Consider the following 19,500-nt stretch of genomic DNA (forward strand, 5'->3'; position numbering starts at 1 on the left):
TGGTGTATTTTCTATCAGTGTCGTCTCACAATACCCATGATTCACTACGCAAATGCCGTCCTGACTGCTCGCCGAGCCGCCGAGCCACTGTGAGCGAACACTTCTACCTCAGTTCTCGAACAAAACCATAAAACGGTGGTTCTGTCTTTATTCAGCAACTCAGCCAGAGAAATGGAGCCAATCTGAGGTAAAGTCAGAGAACTTGTAGAGAGAATTCCCGCTCTGCAATGTCTTATGGCTTTCTCAGACACTAGGGGGCGCGCCCGAGCGAGGCCAAAATGAATGGGTTAATATGGGGCATTTCAGCAAAACCATAGTTTATAAATGCTTTTACAGTTTTCAACAGTTTGTGTAAAATGATGCGATCATTTCCTGAACACAGGAGGGCAGAAAACATTTGAACACCGCTGTTATAATTTTAAGAGCTTTTAAACTCGAGCTATAGGAGTTTAAAACAGGGCCACATGTACGTTCACGACGTCGGTGAGCGCGAGCAGCCAATGAGCTGCTCCGCTCGCCAACCAATCAGCTCTCAGTAGCAGAAATGTTAGCGTCCTGCTGCCCAAAACCCGTCTGCTGTAGAGAAGGGAAAATATATCCGTAAGATTTCTTTGCTTTTTTAGTGAAATTCAATTTAATCCATTTACCTCAGAATAAAGTCGGTCACACCAGTGACGTCAGCTAGAAGCTTCATATGAGATCATGAGCTGAATGAGAAGATCTCTGAGAGCTGAGAGACACAGTGAACTCACCATGAGCTTTTCTTCATAGATCCTCAGAAAACAGGCCAAAGGAGGTCGATTGACGTCATCGGCGTGACTTTTATTACAAAATAAGAGTTTTTTTTTGTTGCGCGGTAGCACCAGTGACACGACTCCTGGGGACTTTTATTATATTTTATAACATTTATTTGGCTTTTGTTTTCTGTCAATTAATGTATATATTTCATAGTCATGTATAGATTATTGCAGTTAAAATCGCCGAAAAATGTGTTTTTATGTTCAAAATATGTCCTCAGCCTTCACACACGACTGTGGGGACGAGCTCTTCTGCGGTGCTTGGGTTCTAAATGTTTGATTTAAACACCAGTGTTGCTAAATTGAGGCTCAAGAAGGTGCAACTGCTAAAATAACCAGTTTAATTGACCAATCACAGCTCCTGACGAGCTTCTGTGGGTTCTGATTAATCAAGATGTTCCTGTAATCCAAAAATGGGAAATTATTTGTGAGGCATTCAGTCAGATGTTTAGGTGGATCTCCTCGAACGTCCGTCAGAGGGGTTTTAATACGTCGCAAGGCGCATCATAATTCCGGTCGAACAGTAGAATCTGGGTGGGATCTTCTGCCGACTGGATTCAGGGCAGTTTATGTGCTCTGGGGAACGTTTAGAGTTTGCGGAAAGGGAAACTTTTCCGCTGTGGCTGTTATGTTTCCTGGCCCTGAACTGCCTTAGTCCCACAATCTCAGGCAAGTCACATAATTACATATGATTTTGATTCTGGGTCATCAAATTATAGATTTGGTTCTGCTGCGTTTGAGAACTCTTGGAACGGGTTTAACACCTCCCTTCTGACAGGCGCCGTTCTGTTATTCATGCTCTTGTGAAAAGTGAAGGGGCGCTTTTTTAGTTTGATGTCATGCGTAAACGCTGAATGTGGCGTTTACTCTACAGTCCGTACATGAAAAACAAGCTATAAAGAGTCTGTTCTGAATGAATCGTGACTGTGATGTCACAACCCTGAACATATTTACATATAAACACCCATTCAGCCTACAGAAGCGCAGCCACGCCCACTCAGCCTACAGCAGTGTAGCCCCGCCCATTCAGCCTACAGCAGTTTAGCCACACCCATTCAGCTACAGCAATTTAGCCCCACCCACTCAATCTAAGGTCTAAACCCCATTTGTTACCCTGTTCTTCAGTAACGCTGACGTGGTGGTGGTGTGTTAGTGTGTGTTGTGCTGGTGCGAGTGGATCAGACACAGCAGTGCTGCTGGAGTTTTTAAACACTGTGTCCACTCACTGTCCACTCTATTGGACGCTCCTACCTCGTCGGTCCACCTTGTAGATGTAAAGTCAGAGACGACAGCTCATCTGCTGCTGCACAGTTTGTGTTGGTCATCCTCTAGTCCTTCATCAGTGGTCACAGGATGCTGCCCACAGGACGCTGCCCACATTTTTGGTTGGTGGACTATTCTCAGTCCAGCAGCGACACTGAGGTGTTTAAACTCCAGCAGCACTGCTGTGTCTGATCCACCCAGACCAGCGCAACACACTAACACACCACCACATCAGTGTTACTGCAGTGCTGAGAATGACCCACCACCCAAACAGTACCTGCTCTGTGAGGGTCCATGGGGGTCCTGACCACTGAAGAACAGGGTAACAGAGTATCAGAGAAACAGATGGACTACAGGCTGTAACTGTAGAACTACAGAGGGGAACTGAACGGTCAGTGGAGCTGATACAGTGGACAATGAGCGTAGAAACAGGGAGGTGGTCATGATGTTCTGCCTGATTTTCTCCTTCATTTTTATTCCCACTGCTCTTTTGTTTATTTTTTGGGTGAATCAAACCGATTAAACCACATGAAAAGAAGACGACATCAATGTAAAGGTACCTCAGCAGTAGAAAGTACAGACACCTTTATTATCTTGCAGATATGGAGATCAGGAAGATAACGTCAACAACAATGGCATTACAGATATGAAGGGCGCTTTTCTGCCCTCCTCCGTGCAGTTATGAGTCATGATATTACAGCTAGAACCGGTTCCACCAAGTTCACCTTATTTCACTTTTATATCCCAACTTCCTCAAAGACAGAAAACCTGGGCCAAACCGTGCCAGCGCTGAGATCATCTAAACTGGTGGAGAAAGTGTTCAGTGCGATGCTCGCTCTACCATTCAAAGGGGAACTCCACCAGCTGCTCAAAATTTCAGCATAATCCAGTGGCTGAGCTGTACACGGTCATCCAGAGTGGTTTGGTGTGAAACGGTTGATTGCAGAGAAACGTACCGACCTGGATTTCTTTACAGTGGTGGCGACAGGAACCAGGCGTCAGAAATATAGTGCGTTAGTCTAAATTTAAAAAAAAGGACTGCCTCACAACCCCAACACCCCCCCCCCCCACCATGAACGTATTAAAAAAAATCAATTTTAGGCCAAAAATCCTAAAACCATGTCATGTAGGAACTTTCTGTGAGGAGCTTTTAGAGGTGGACGTCTGGTTCCTATCACCACCACTGGGAACGGTTCTGAACCACTCTGAAAAACTTTTTTATTTTATTTGATTTATTTTTTTACATCTTAAAAAGCTGGTGGAGTTCCCTTTTAAGAATCGTAGTTGTGCTGAGGTACTTCTGAGTGATCCAGCCCTGATTGTCAGCAGTTAAGAAGTTTTCACTTTTTTAAATTTCCATAAAAATCTGCTTTTATTCGGCTGTTCAACGGTTTATTATTTCTAACCTGTTGTCATCCTTATAAAATGATCAAATGAAAATAGTCTTTGAGCAATTTGGAAGGTGTTTCATCAACAGCGTGACTCACGGATTAAGATTTTACTTAAAAATGAAAGAAAATAAAGTGTAAAAATAAATTTTTTTTTAAAAGTGTCACATTTAGCCCACAGACCGGAACGATACCAGCAGCTAAATAACAGAGTTACTCGTTTAACAACATTTCTCGGCTGATTTCTGGGACTGGAATGTTTCGAAAGTTGAGCCTTTTTAGACGTGAAGCACCTCATGGACCTGGATTGTACTCACTCATTCACTGAAGGCTCCCCACAAGGGGGCGCCGTCGGCACTCGGCATCAAAATGAGCCGTAACGTTACTCGACTGAAGCATGACTGCGGCCGTAAAGCTTCATTTATCTACTGGCTAGCCATTAAAATTAAAATCTAATTCATCGTTTCCTTTAAAGTGACTCGGATTTTAAAAGTACAGGTATCTATAAATATATGCGGCATATCTAATGTTTCTCTTTATAAGGAATCAGACTTTTCAACCCATTTCTAGACACTTTAACACATACGAGAGCAGCTTATTGCATGAAACGATGTCCCTGCAGTGGCAATTTTACTTCCTTTGAACAGCATTTCTTACATTATTTCCAACATGGACATTTTTTAGCGAAAACCAGTGAAAATGTCTATAAATGTGTTGATTATTTTATAATATAGTATATAATATATAACAATGTCAGAAATTTCATTTCCAGTCAAAGACAGCCGTTATGTACAAGTTCATCACTTTTTAGGAGATGGAGAGAAGAGTTTGCAAAACTGTTTGCAATAACGTGATTAAAGTCTACAGAGAAAATGTGGCTCCTAACAACCACCTGGAAGAGCTACCCCCATCAGATAAACAGCACTGAAAGCTTTGATCTCTGAGAGAGAGGAGAACATCAAGCTGCTTCAGATCTGAAAACATCCACAGGTGTTTCTGTCCATCCTTCCACTGTGAGAAGACCACTCAGCGCTGTGGGTCTGAAAGGACGTGTAGCTGATCAAGAAGAACCGCAATGAGAAAATGGGCTGAATGATGGACTGACCACCCCACAGTCCAGACCCCACCACTGAATGGGTTTGATTACTTCAGAAAATCATCAACCAGCTTCTCAGACTGAGCTTTGGAGGTGTGTCTGCAGGTTCTGTGAGGAGCTGAAAGGGAGTCTCCTGAGAAGAACGGAAGCTGGAATGAAGGAAAGAGTGGACACAATAAATGTGTAATTTTAAAATGGTCACTGATTTTTGCCCAGGACGGGATGGAAATATGACAATCCCAATAAATGATCATGTTCCGTCACAAAACTCGTCGACGGGTGTGTTCAGTGTTCCTAGTACGCTGACCAACTGCGTGGATCATAAAAAGGCAGGTTTAGACCAATTATAGAGCCTGTAAACAACAACAACAACAACAACAACAACCACCACCAGTGTAGATTAACTGTATAAACTGCATAGCAACAAGAAGCTGATTGGACGGCAGCCCATTATGACGTCATATTTTAGCCAAGTATTTTTATCAGTTGTTCGCTTTTTCCTCGAGTTTATTTCCAAATATCTCACTGCTGTCGGAAGAAAACCTTGTATCTCCAAAACGGTGACTTTACAGGAGAAGGAAAAAACCTACTTTACTTTTAATGGAAGTCAATGGAACCAGACGTCTTTCCAAGTCATTTTGGGCCGTTTCTTTTGGTCTATTCATCATGAAATTTACACACGTTGTAAAGGGCCACAGGTGTTTTCAAATTCTGTCAAAAGCTGAAAAATGTCAAAAATGGACATACAAGGTTTTTTTCCGACAACAGTGAAAATAGCAGCTTTACTGATAGTAATTTAGCCCATTTTGCTCACATCCCTCAGAGAAACCACACATCAAGATGCAGATCATGTATTGTGAAAATATCAAGTGATGTAACACGTTTATCATATCACCCACTCGATATTTCCACTACAGCCGCCTGATTAACGTAGGCCTTCAGACTTCGGGGGTGGGGGGGGCGGACGCAACACAGGCCAATGTGAAAGCATTTACCAGCTCATATCTGCACTCAGTGTACCTTGAACTCCAATAACAGCAGATCAGATTACAAATACTTTCGCTGGCAGTAAGAGCTCTGAGCTCTATGAAGCCCCGTCAGTCAGAGCTCGAAAGAGGAAAAGATAAAACAAAACAAAACAAGACAAAAAAAAAGCATCCATGCGCATGGCATCCACCCCGTTTTTTCCACCCATTGTTTTCGTCACTAACACCGGAACGCCCAAATTCCACAGGACTCACTGCCCCGGTCAACGCCAGCACCAGCTCAGCCAATCGGCTCCTGTGACTTTTTTAATTCCTTAGTGAATACGCAACACTAACACATCCGTTTTTAAATGACGACATAATGTACTCGCTAATACTGTCATCTTCAATGTCGGCCAATCTAAACTCAAACCACCGAGACAGATACACTGTTCAGTTGCTTGTTAACACTAATAGCTAATCAGCCAATCACACGGCTGCAACTCACTGCATTTAGGCATGACGACTTGCTGAAGTGCAGACCGAGCATCAGAACGGGGAAGAAAGGGGATTTAAGGGGCTTTGAACGTGGCGTGGTTGTTGGTGCCAGACGGGCTGGTCTGAGTATTTCAGAAACTGCTGATCTGCTGGGATTTTCACGCTCAACCATCTCTAGAGTTTACAGAGAACGGTCCGAAAAAGAGGAAATATCCAGTGAGCGGTCAGTTGTGTGGACGAAAATGCCTTGTTGATGTGAGAGGTCAGAGGAGAATGGGCAGACTGGTTCCAGATGATAGGAAGACAACAGGAACTCAAATAACCAACCAGAATCTCTGAGGAACGTTTCCAACACCTTGTTGAAAGTCTGACACGAAGAATTAAGGCAGTTCTGAATGCAAAAGGGGGTCCAACCTTTAACTAGTGTACCTAATCAAGTGGCCGGGGAGTGTAGTTAGGCTGTGGAAATTCAGAGTTAGCATTAGCCTGCTTAGATGTCTTGACCGAAAAAAGCTAATAGGTTGCCTCAGCGCCTGACTGTATCCCATGCAGTGTCTCCGATTTTAAATAGGTGTTGTTTTGAAAGCTTGTTTCTCGTGAAATGTTAGAATGCCTTGCCCAGGGGTTAAGCTGGAATTAGATAGGTGGTGATTTGGTGATTCTGTAAAGTAAGAGGCGAAAAAACATGCATCAGTTAGCTTAAACAGCTAGCTCACCTCAGAGCTGCAGTGTAGCTAACTTAAACAGCTAAAGAGGTTGATCTTCTGAGATACCAAAGCCAGCTATTTGGCTTGGTATGTGCATAATGTAGGCTGACTTGAAGCTGGAACTAGCTGACTTAGACTTAGCCTAACCTGCTAAACACAAGCTAGCAAGCTAGCCACCTAATAAAGTGGCCGGTGAGTGTATACACACACAGTATATACAGTCTCCATACAGTCTGTCGACGGAGTGAAAATAAGTCAAAACATATTCTACAGGGCTGTATATGACATTCTTCGGTTTATTTTAGTAGTTTCTGTTCATCTGGAAACACGTTGGGGGAAAAAACACAAAATGTGCCATAACTTTTGCACAGGCCGCAGTTTATGTTCTTTGTTAAATTCAGCGAATAAACCGCATTCGTGCCTTGAAAACTGTGCGTTAAGGAAGTGTTTTCACTCTGTAGATTAACACTTTCAACTTACTTTCACTTAGAAAACGGAATTCGGTGGTTGTATAGCGTAGTGGTTAACACCTCTGCCTTCTACGCTGTAGACTGGGGTTCAGTCCCTCACCAGGCAAGCACCCTACACTATACCAATAGGGTCCTTGGGCAAGACTCCTAACACCACCTTCGCCTACCTGTGTAAAAATAATCAAACTGTAAGTCGCTCTGCATAAGAGCGTCTGCCAAATGCCGTAAATGTAAATTTGACCAGGGGTGTGCAAAGTTTTGCAGGTCCCGGGACGCCAGCCCTCAGAGGTCGAGAGCCATCACTTTCACTCTGCTCTGCTTTTGAAATGATGCAATCACATATTTAATTTGCCATTACTTATAGTGTAAAATAACGAGCTACATTTACAGTTAACAGACAAATTTTGTGTAGATGTGAAAATAAAAATCATGGCAAGAATGTGAGGGAGGGTGTTTCCTTCGGCCAAACAAAGCAGTCGCTTTCAATCAGATTCAAACCACAATGAAACGTCTCCTCCTCTGGTATCACGGGTTAGAACAGGCGTCTCAAACGACGGCATGTATTCGCAGTTCATCCTCCTTTTTTTACTGTTCTGTGGCTAATTATTTATACCTGGTGGGATTATTTATTTGCTTCAGTGTTAAACGCTAAAAGAAAGCGCTGCATCCAACGGGAACCATTCAAACGAAAACCTGACGTAGCATAAACACTGTAATTCAGCTGAAACCAACAGCCGCTACACGAATTCAGCCTGAGCTAAATCCGCCCTCGTAGATTCGTTTACGCCTCAGCGGTGGATTCAGAATTTTATTCTTACGGAAAAGATCATGAATAAATTTTACGTTGGCTTGATAAAGCTGTTGCTATAGTATCCCATGTGGTTGCTAAGATGTTGTTAGGCTGATTCGGTCTTATCCCAGGTGGGTGCTAAGTTACTGCAAACTTAGGTGTTGCTAAGCCGTTGCTATGGTATCCCAACCTGTTGCTAAGGCGTTGCGAGATGGTTGCTATGGTATTCCACATGGTAGTTAAGTTGTTGCTAGGACATTGGTGTAGCATCCCAGGTAGACATTAGGGTATAGTTTAGGCATTGCTATGATATTCCAGGTGGTTGCTAAGCAGTAGCTATGGCATCAGCAAAGGTTGTTAAGGTGTTTCTAGGCTACTGCTGTGGTATCCCAGACATTTTTTAAGGTGTTGCTAGACTATTGCTGTGGTATCCCAGGCATTTGTTAAGGTGTTGCTAGGCTATTGCTGTGGTATCCCAGGTGTTTGCTAAGGTGTTGCTAGGCTATTGCTGTGGTATCCCAGGTGTTTGCTAAGGTGTTGCTAGGCTATTGCTGTGGTTTCCCAGGTGTTTGCTAAGGTGTTGCTAGGCTATTGCTGTGGTATCCCAGGAGTTTGCTAAGGTGTTGCTAGGCTAAAGCTGTGCTCTCAAAAAAGTGCATACTAATAATAATAATAATGATAATAACAATAATAATAATAATGAGAAGAAGATAAAGAACAGAAAACTGGTTTGAACACCTCCCTAGCGCCCCGATGTAATTTGAGTTTGAGACCCGTGGTACAGAATCTAAGAATTTCTCAATTTTTTTTCAATGAGCTACGAGTGAGAAATAATTAATCTAAAATTACATAATGCCACTACAAGGTATCTGTGACTTCTAGGGTTAACGATAGAGCCGCTCATAATTTTGTTCAGGAGGTACACTTATTATTCAGAAGCAAAAAACGATATTTCTTTAAAAAAGGTAATTAAAACATTTTTTACCAGTCATTTTACTGTATTTATGGCACACTGCTGTTTGTCTCAACCACCCACTTTGGTACTGAGATGATTTATTGAACAGTGAATTTATTCACAAGACTACAATGTAAGTCATGGCTACATTTCCACTTAGCCTTAGTAATTCCCAAATAACGAGTTCAACGTTTCCCAGTTTAACTACACACACATATATATATATATATATATATATATATATATATATATATATATATATATATATATATATATACATACATACATACATACATATATATATATATATATATATATTTTTTTTTTTTTTTATATACGATACATATGAACCTGAAAAAAGTATAATAATTGCTTATCAAGGCTGTTTTACAACATTAAATATTAAAAGTAAGATTAAAAGAAGTACTAATATAAAATTCTGTGTCATTTCCCCATGATACGATGAAGCATTAAGCTTAGTAAGAAACTGGTTCACAAGCCTACATACACCATTTCTAATCCACTGGAGCTCGCAGCATTGAAACATAATTGTGAGGCTCTTTATATTTGTAAACTCGTTAATAACCTACGGATGATCAAAATCCAGTTTTTCATCTTGGACAGAACGTTTTAGCTTTGGTTATTTCTCCCTTTTATGGAATGTTGATTAGAAAAGCATTCTTCCGCGCATACTTTTCGGTGCTTGGTCCCCGCAAATTGCAATCCAATTCTCCTAAAGGCCGATCTCATCGTCGGACTCGTCCTCGAACGTATAGCCCTGCTCTCCAGCCGCGCACTCTTCCTCTGAAACCGATTCCTCTTCCCTCCTTCTGTCCAACGGGGAGACCCCTTCGTATTCCGAGCTCATTGAGGAGGAGGGGCTTGGGCTGTGATCTCCTCTGTGATTGGTCGATTCTGCCACAGCTCTGTAAGCCATTTCTTTGTTGGTGGTTTCTTCAACCCTCATCTGAACCGCAACTCCAACTGGGCTCATTTCTCTTTCCTTCTCAACTTCCGCCTCGGATCCTCCACCGATTCCAAACTGCCGGCCGATGATTTCCTCTTTTTTGTCGCTGAACCGCACTTTGGGCCTCAGGCCTTTGGACTTGACCCCGTTCACTTCGTTTAGCTCATCCGCCATGCCAATCGGCGACATTCCTCCATCCGCGCTGGAGCCAAAAACTTCCTCGCCTTGCTTGCCCGTCGTCCAGTCGCTGCCCAGCCCAAGTCCGTCCATCACTCCAAGAACGTCTCCCAAAATGGATGGACCCAGGTCCAGGTCCAGGTCGAAGGATGAGACTGATTCGGAATGACGGAGCTGTGGATGAGCCTCATCCGAAGTCACAACGTCATCACCGTCATGGCTCAGCCTCATCTCTGGTGGGTCGATGGTGGTTGCTGTGGGCGACGGGACCGAGTCTAAAGAGTCTGATTTGGACTTCACAGACTCTGTCTTGGAGGGGCCGCAGTTGGACAGGAAGGACGTGTCTCCGAAGGCGTCTCCACCTCTGCCGATGTGCATGGTGTGGCGGAAGTCCCCCAGGGGGGCGGAGATCATGGTGGGATCCAGGCGGTGGGCCCGGCCCGACTTGTGGAGAGGCATTGGGACTGAGGGAGGGAATCAGAGAAAGTGAGTTAATAGGGCTGTCAACGTTCGCGCGCTAATAGCACATTAAAACGGTAAATTATTAACAAACTTTCCTAGTTGGACCATCCGCAGTAGAGCAGGCTGAAGCCCAGCTGTACGGATGACAGCTTCACGTTCATGAGAACTTGCTCAATTATTAAATATCACTGCATTATTGAAAGCGATCAATAAATACATTCTGATGAAGCTTTTGTTATATAGTTGTTATAAATATTGTTATAAAGCTTTTGTGTGTGTGTGTACACACACATACATATATATATATATATATATATATATATATATATATATATATATATATATAAATAAAAAAGAAAATGCACTGTTGCTAAGCCATTGCTACCAGTATGCCAGTGTGTTCCTAGATGGTTGCTATGGTATCCCACTTGCGGTGGTATCCCAGGTGGACACCAAGATGTTGTTTGGCCATTGCTTTAATATCCCAGGTGGTTGCTAAACAATTGCTATGCTATCAACAGAGGATGCTAAGGTATTGCTAGGCTATTGTTGTGGTATCCCAGGTGGTTGCTAAGGTGTTGCTAGACCGTTCTAACTTGAAAACTGTGACCTGTGAAAATGGTACCATAATAATAATAATAATAATAATAATAATAATAAAAAAAGAATATTTTAAATCATTATTGTGCTGCGATTAATCTCTATGGATTACTTTCATCGTTTCAAACAGTAATAAATATCACAATGATGTCATGGAAAACAAACAAACAAACAATCTATTTATGTATGTCTGTCTATTCAGCCTTTATCAGTTTAGCTCCGCCCACTCACACAGAAGTTATAAGGAGCGTTTCAGTCTGGAATGCTTTCTTAACGAGGCACACCCAATCAGAATGGAGCTCATTTACATATACCAGTACTAAAGGGACAGTAATAAAAACCTGTGGGATAAACAGAGGTTGGGAAATGTTCATGTAAGAATGAAGAAGGAATTATGACATGACCACACAAACACCGAGTGGACGATACGTCAAAAAGGATAAAATAAAGAAAATATAAGGAAAATGTATTCCACGGCGGCGTGAACAGCTGCTCTAGTCATGTCGAGGTTAACATTGTTTACATGCTGACTACAAGTAATCCGATGCAAAATGACGCGCATGCGTGGAGCAGCGCTTAGTGCAGACGTTACCATGACAGCAAGCATCATGTGAGGTCCAGTCAGAGTGAGATGAGCAGCAGTGAGCAGTGCTTGTGTTTTTAACTGCTTTAAAATGACGTCAGACTCAGGAAAACGTCCTTCACACGTCCTTATTAAAGAAGGCCGAGAGGAAGACGTCGTGCTCTGAGACGCATAAGCTGGACGTCCGTCCCACCGCCGTCTTTTAAAGACCAGAGCTTGAACTTCGTCTCCTCTGCAGACCAGTTTCTGCTCCGCCGTGTTGAACGGTATAAACTCTCACTGTGACGCGACGCTCATGCAGAACGGACTTAAACTTTCCGATAGGGAATGTAATCGGATACAGGAGTTTACACGGATATTATTCTTCTATTTAACGGATTATTTACAGGATTACCCACCTCGTTAAATCACACAGAAATTGTATTCTGAATGGCCTCAATCGGATTAGACTATTCCGAGTCAGGTGTTTACATGGACGTATTCTGTTCCGATTCAGCTATTAGTCGGATTATTAACGGATTATTAGGCTGCATGCTGTTTACAGTGCTGGAGCGCTGTGGTGTGACACTACGTGTCTTTAATCAAGTCCAAGTTTGTGTGATTCACTGTTGTTTGCGCTGGACTGTGAAGCCCTATAGGCTGTGACTGAATACAGCTTCAGCACAATTGAAGTTTTATGTAGTTTTTATTTTCTTTTGTTCCACATTTCTGAACTGAGGCACAGTAGTGTGGGACTACATGTCTGATATTTGAGACTGCAGCTCCCGAATCTCTTACAAATCCCGTTCTGTAGGTTCAGGATTACTGCCTAGTAACGTGAGTGAATAAAACCTTAGTTTTTCTCTCGTCCCAGCAGTTTTTAACATTACAGTACATTTAGCATAAGATGTGTTCACTGTTTTAATTCTAACATTTCACTTAAAAATCCTTATTTTCTTTAACATTTACACAGATTTAAAAAATGCGATTAATCGCGATTACATGAAATTCTGAGATTAATCGCGATTACATTTTTTCATCGTTTGACAGCCCTAGTATTCAGTTTATTTTTTAATAATCTTTGGTGAAATGTGAGATTTCATTTTGCTGCTGTCAGGGAAAAAAAATCTCTCCATTTTTGTCGTTTTCCAGCTTTTGGCACAATTTGGACGTACCTGTTACCCTTTACATCACGTGTAAATTTCATGATGCATCCAAAATGACTTGGAAAACATTCTGGTTCCATTGACTTCCATTCAGAGTAAAGTAGGCTTTTCCCTCTCCTGTAAAGTTTAAATTTTGGAGATATGAGGTTTTGTTCTTAGAGCAAACTGAACCAACATGAGGTGACAGCTTTATGCCCCTGACACCCAGGCGAGGCTGAGGTAACGTGGAGGAGGCAGAGGAGTAAAGCCGAAGTCTGAGGGTGAGAAACGCTGACTGGGGCGCGATGCCAGAGCCGTGCTCAGACTTGCAGCTGAGACACGTAACGCAAGCACATACTTCTAGATTCCTGCCTCAGGGCTTGAGCAAGACACACGTCTTAAACGGACATTACGAAACCGTCAGGACGTCGTTCTGAGAAACGACGCGACTGGGCGGTCAGACGCAGTCGCAGGAGCGCCAACAGCCGCCAATTAACTGCCAGCTGGGCTCTGTTTTCATCGACCGTCTGACGGGACTAGCCAAGCCAGCCAAGCTCAGCAGCGACCAACAAACAAACATGAGTGAAGTTTGATGATATCTAGAACAAGGACGTCTACACCCTTAAAAAAAGATAGCTAAAGTAAAAGCTAAAGGTTCTTCAAGGGTTCTATATTAAAAGCTAATGGTTCTATCTAGAATAATGAGTTCTAAACTCTTAAAAATGGCTCTTCGAGGGTTATTTGGTGAAGGCAATGGTCTACGCTCTTAACAAAAGGTGGTTCTTCAAGTTTTTTTTTTTTTTTTAGAATAGACAATGGTTCTATTTAGAACCATGAGCTCAACACTCTTTAAAAAGATGGTTCTTCAAGGGTTCTTATGTAAAGTTGCATGACTTTTGACTTTACATACAAAATATAACACTGGATTCACTGCATCTTTAGCCCAGTCGTGTGGAAATCTGATCAATATATGGCTCTCACATGTACGACATACGTTCCCTGACGCATTGAAAAAGCATTAAAAAGCAAACAGATGACATCGTAACAACTATAACTGGATTCCATTGTATTCAGCCATGTAACATGTGCATCTGTCGTCACACGCATATGAATTGAGTGACATCCCATTCTTAACCCATAGGGTTTAATATGGTGTCGGCCCACCCTTTGCAGCTATAACAGCTTCAGCTCTTCTGGGAAGGCTTTCCACAAGGGTTAGGAGTGTTTATGGGAATTTCTGACCGTTCTTCCAGAAGCGCATTTGTGAGGTCAGACACTGATGTTGGACGAGAAGGTCTGGCTCACAGCCCCCGATCTAATTTAGCCCAAAGGTGTTCTATGGGGTTGAGGTCAGGACTCTGTGCAGGCCAGTCAAGTTCTTCCACACCAAACTGGCTCATCCGTGTCTTTATGGACCTGCTTTGTGCGCTGGTGGGCAGTCATGTTGGAGCAGGAAGGGGCCGTCCCCAAACCGTTCCCACAAAGTTGGGAGCATGAAATTGTCCAAAATCTCTTGGTGCTGAAGCTTTAAGAGCTCCTTTCACTGGAACTAAGGGGCCGAGCCCAACTCCTGAAACACAACCCCGCACCATGATCCCCCCTCCACCAAACTTTACACTCGGCACAATGCAGTCAGACAAGTACCGTCTCCTAGCAACAGCCAAACCCAGACTCGCCCATTGGATTTCCAGACGGAGACACGTGATTGGTCACTGCAGAGAATGCAGCTGCTCGGCCATGGAAACCCATTCCATGAAGCTCTCTACGCTGTTCTTGAGCTGATCTGAAGGCCACATGAAGTTTGGAGGTCTGTAGTGATTGACTCTACAGAGAGTTGGTGACCTCTGTGCACTATGCCCCTCAGCATCCGCTGACCGCTCTGTCATTTTACGTGGCCGACCACTTCGTGGCTGAGCTGCTGTCGTTCCCAATCGCTTCCACTTTGTTATAATCCCACTGACAGTGGACTGTGGAATATTTAGTAGTGAGGAAATTTCTCGACTGGACTTGCTGCACAGGTGGCGTCCGATCACGGTACCACGCTGGAATTCTCTGAGCTCCTGAGAGCGACCCATTCTTTCACTAATGTCTGTAGAAGCAGTCTGCAGGCCTAGGGGCTCGGCTTTATACACCTGTGGCCATGGAAGTGACTGGAACACCTGAATACTGAATACTTTTGGAAATATAGTGTATGCCCAATATTCTAGACTTACATATATGCACACAGCATTGATGGCCATCAGATTTCTGTTTGAGTAGCAAGTGAAATGGGCAGAAAGCAACAAGCAGCTCAAGTCAAACGAGGCAACTGGTAGGAAAAGCAGAATGCAAATGACAGGAAAGAGCCGATCCTGAGAACTCCGGCCGACTAGTGGCTTAACACAGTGAGGCTTACAGATTGTCTTCATACGCTGTATTAATCAACAGCATGGCCTTAGGATTTAAGCGGGGAAGTTTAACCCAGTAACACAGAGCCTGGAACTGTCTGTAGACGAGTTGGACCAATCAGAAGCAACCAAACACCCAGTTTCTGTGACATCACAACCATTAACTGGCAGTCTGGCCCCACCGTGCTCAGCATTCAAAGCTCAAGCCAACAAAAAATTTATATTCTTGGCCAAATAATCAGGCCTGGACCTCAACGTATGCATAGAGAATCGTCTCGACTTAAATCGCAGTCACAGTGTTTGCCTGAAAAATCACGATATTTTCCCCGAATCGTTCAGCCCTACAGCACAGGTAAGCATAGTCCAGCTCAGTAAACCGAGCCAAATGCCACGTTTACTTCGATTTAGGGGATTTTTTAAATATAGATTTTTAGATATGTAAATGGGACCATTACAGTATGAGGTGTGTTTTAATGGGAAATTAAATTAAACGATGGATTTATGAATCAGGATGACCATTAAGCCCCAGTGCTCATATAAGTGGGCAGTGGTCCTGCAGCCTCTGGACTGATGGAGCTCCACCCAACACGTTTAAATTCAACTTCATTAAAAATCAAACAATAACAGTTACCTGCTGTTTATGTCCCAGCTGAAAAAAAAAACATCATTTAAGGCATAATGTTGGTTTTCTAATGAGAGCAGGCTTAATGGTTAACATCAGAGACCACTGGATTCCTGTAGGACCCCTTTAGATCCCATTAGGAAACCATCAAAAGAGCCACAGAACTCCAGTCAAACCATTACAGTCCTTAACACTGATGTCAAAGCCATCGGGATAAACATCGTTTAGACAATTCAATGTCTATTCAGAACCATGAGATCTATGTTCTTAAGAGATGGTTCTTTAGTAAAGGCAGTGGTTCTCTGTAGAACCATGAGTTATACACGCTTAAAAGTTGTTCTTCAGGGGTTCTTTAAGGTTCCTTTAGAAAAGGCAAGGGTTCTATCTAGAACAATGAATTCTACACACTTTTTAGTAAAAATGGTTCTATTTAGAGCTATGAGTTCTACAGTCTTAAAAAAGATGGTTCTTTAATGGGTTTCTAGTAAAGTAAGTGATTCTATTCAGAACCATGAGTTCTACATTGTTAAAAGATGGTTCTTCAAGGGTTCTTTAGCCAAAATGGTTCTCATAAACCCATGAGCTCTACAGTCTTTAAGGTGTCTTTAGAAATAGCAATGGTTCTATCTACAACAATGGATTCTAGAGTAACTGATTCGGTTTAGAACCATGAGTTCAACACCCATAAAAAGATGCTCCTTCAAGGGTTCTTTAGTAAAAAAAGGTTCTATTTAGAGCTATGAGTTCTACAGTGTTACAAAAGATGGTTCATTAAGGGGTCTCTAGTAAGGCAAGTGATTCTATTTAGAACCAAGAGTTCTACATTCTTAAAAGATGGTTCTTCAAGGATTCTTTAGCCAAAAAATGGGTCTATTTAGAGCTGAGTTCTACATTCTTAAAAGATGGTTCTCATAAACCCATGAGTTCTACAGTCTTAAAGAAGATGGTTCTTCAAGTGTTCTTTAGTAAAAAAAAGGGGTTCTATTTAGAACCATGATTTCTACATTCTTTAAGGTGTCTTTAGAAAAGGCAATGGTTCTATCTACAACAACGGATACTAAAGTAAGTGATTCTGTTTAGTCTTAAAGAAGATGGTTCTTCAAGGGTTCTTTAGTAAAGGCAGTGACTCTGTTTAGAACCATGAATGAATATATATATATATATATATATATATATATATATATATATATATATATATATATATGGGACAATGCCTACATCTATATAGCACTGTCCACTGTCCCATAATGTACAGCCATATTACCATATAAAACAATGTCCCAGCTTATAACACTGTGTCCTCCTTAAAAGCAGCCCACCTTAGTGAAACACAGCGGGGGGACTCGTGGTGGGAATAGCCAGGATCATGGCTAAAATCGCCATTTTCGCTACCTGAACCAGCACAGCTGGGAGAAAAGTCACCCAGAATCACTTTTAAAGGACTTTGCGTGAACTCCAGTCCAGCTGGGACGGGCGTTATAACGCTTCATAAGCAACGTATCTATGCATTTTATAACGCGCAAGTTCAACGAGGCTGAAGTTGACTTCTTATTTGGAATTTTGCCGTTCCACCTTAAATGCGGCAGCAGCTGCATTCTGGCGCTAGGCGCCAGAATGCAGCTGCTGCCGCATTTAAGGTGGAACGGCAAAATTCCAAATAAGAAGTCAACTTCAGCTCCACACAAGTTTTAGAAGCCAACATTTTAACCAAAAACGAGGTTTTAAGGGTTGGAACGAGTTGTTAAGCGCGCCCGGTCTGGAAAAGCGGTGGGAATCGGAGGGAAGAGGGGAGGGGGCAGCTGGAAAAGTGAGTGGACTTTAGGGATTGGAGAGAAGGGGGTGGAAAAAACTCACTTACTTGGATAATCGTGTACTTTTTAGACCTGTTCGTCCTCGAACGCAGCCCCCCTGTGACCGGACTGTTCTCCTATCCTCCTTCGGGCTGTTTATTCCTGGCCCCGTAGTTTGTTGGCGGCGCTCTTCTCGAGATATTTCTGTTTTCTCCCTCAGGGATGGGCAAGGAAGTGACGCCACTTTTATTGGGGAGCGCGTTTCTACTGAACGCGGGGAAGAGGCGAGTGATTCAGCTCCAGCTGGCGCAGAGGGTTCTCCAAGGGTTCTTCAGTGAAAGGCAGGGGTTCTCTGTGGAATCATGAGTTATACACTCTTAAAAGAGGGTTCTTCAAGGGTTCTTCAGTGAAAGGCAGGGGTTCTCTGTGGAATCATGAGTTATACACTCTTAAAAGAGGGTTCTCCAAGGGTTCTTCAGTGAAAGGCAGGGGTTCTCTGTGGAATCATGAGTTATACACTCTTAAAAGAGGGTTCTTCAAGGGTTCTTCAGTGAAAGGCAGGGGTTCTCTGTGGAATCATGAGTTATACACTCTTAAAAGATGGTTCTCCAAGGGTTCTTCAGTGAAAGGCAGGGTTTCACTGTGGAATCATGAGTTATACACTCTTAAAAGAGGGTTCTTCAAGGGTTCTTCAGTGAAAGGCAGGGGTTCTCTGTAGAATCATGAGTTATACACTGGTATAAAATGGTTCTTCAAGGGTTAATTGGTAAAGGCAGTGGTTCTTTCCAGAACAGAGTTCTGTACTCTTAAAAGATGGTTCTTCAAGGGTTCTTTAGCAAAAAATGGTTCTATTTAGAACAATGAGTTCTACAGTCTTAAAAAAGATAGTTCTTCAAGTGTTCTTCATTAAACGGCAGTGGTTCTCTATGGAAGAATGAGTTCTAGACTCTTTAAAAGGTGGTTCTTTAAGGGTTCATTAGTAAAGGCAATTTTTCTTCTTTCTAGAACAATGAGTTCTTTAAGGGTTCTTTAGAAAAGGCAATGGTTCTCTCTAGAACAATGAGTTCTACACTCTTAAAAAGGTTCTTCAAGGGTTCTTTAGTATAGACAGTGGTTCTATTTAGAATCATGAATTCTACATTTTTTAAAAAGATGATTCTTCATGGGTTCTTTAGTAAAGGCAATGGCTTTATTTAGATCAATACGTTCTACACTTAATAAGATGGTTCTTCAGGGGTTCTTTAAGTTGTCTTTAGAAAAGGCAATGGTCTAAACTCCTAAAAATGGTTCTTCAAGGGTTCTTTAGTAAAGGCAGTGATTTTATTTAGAACCATGAATTCTACACTCTTAACAAAGATGGTTCTTCAGGGGTTCTTCAGTAAAAGCATTGGTTCTGTCTAGAGTGATGAGTTCTACACTTTAAAAATGGTTCTACCAACAATAGAAGAACCCTTTTTGGTGCTTTGTAAAACAAATTTCAGGACGTTCTACAAAAGTCATATAAAGAACATATATAGAACTCATGCCTTTACTAAAGAACCCCTGAAGAACCATTTTTATAAGTGTAGCACTTATTATTTTAGATTTAGAACCATTGATGGCTTTTTTAAAAGTGTAGCACCAAAATTGGTTCTGTTGTAGTTGTAGAACTGTAGAACTTTTTTGAAAATGGTTCTGGGTTCTGCTAACAATAGAGAACCCCTTTTCAGAGACGTTCTTTAAAGAACTAAATTCAACACATAGAAGGAACCCCTGCCTTTTCTAAAGAACCCTCAGAGAACCATGTTTTTGCAGTGTGTGTTCTGCTCTGCTGGAGGCCTCTGCGTTTCTCTGTGTACCGTAATGGTGAGGCAGTCTGA

The 19,500-nt window shown here is 42.3% G+C and overlaps 1 protein-coding gene across 1 annotated transcript; it reads right to left on the minus strand.

The window, feature by feature from the left end:
- Nucleotides 1-9,256: 9,256 nt before the first annotated feature.
- Nucleotides 9,257-17,867, minus strand: cdc42ep5 (CDC42 effector protein (Rho GTPase binding) 5). The gene is made up of 2 exons (XM_017714554.2): nucleotides 17,710-17,867; nucleotides 9,257-10,537 (listed from the first exon to the last, which is right to left on the minus strand). Exon 2 carries the CDS (start codon nucleotides 10,530-10,532, stop codon nucleotides 9,663-9,665), a length of 870 nt encoding a protein of 289 aa, XP_017570043.2. The 5' UTR covers nucleotides 10,533-10,537; nucleotides 17,710-17,867; the 3' UTR covers nucleotides 9,257-9,662.
- Between the last annotated feature and the right edge of the window lie 1,633 nt (nucleotides 17,868-19,500).

Source organism: Pygocentrus nattereri, chromosome 3 (genome assembly GCF_015220715.1).
Source record: "Pygocentrus nattereri isolate fPygNat1 chromosome 3, fPygNat1.pri, whole genome shotgun sequence".
Lineage (NCBI taxonomy): Eukaryota > Metazoa > Chordata > Actinopteri > Characiformes > Serrasalmidae > Pygocentrus > Pygocentrus nattereri.

Excerpts from the sequence above, each read along its gene's own strand:
- cdc42ep5 (XM_017714554.2), bottom strand. The coding sequence starts at position 10,532 with ATGCCTCTCCACAAGTCGGGCCGGGCCCACCGCCTGGATCCCACCATG.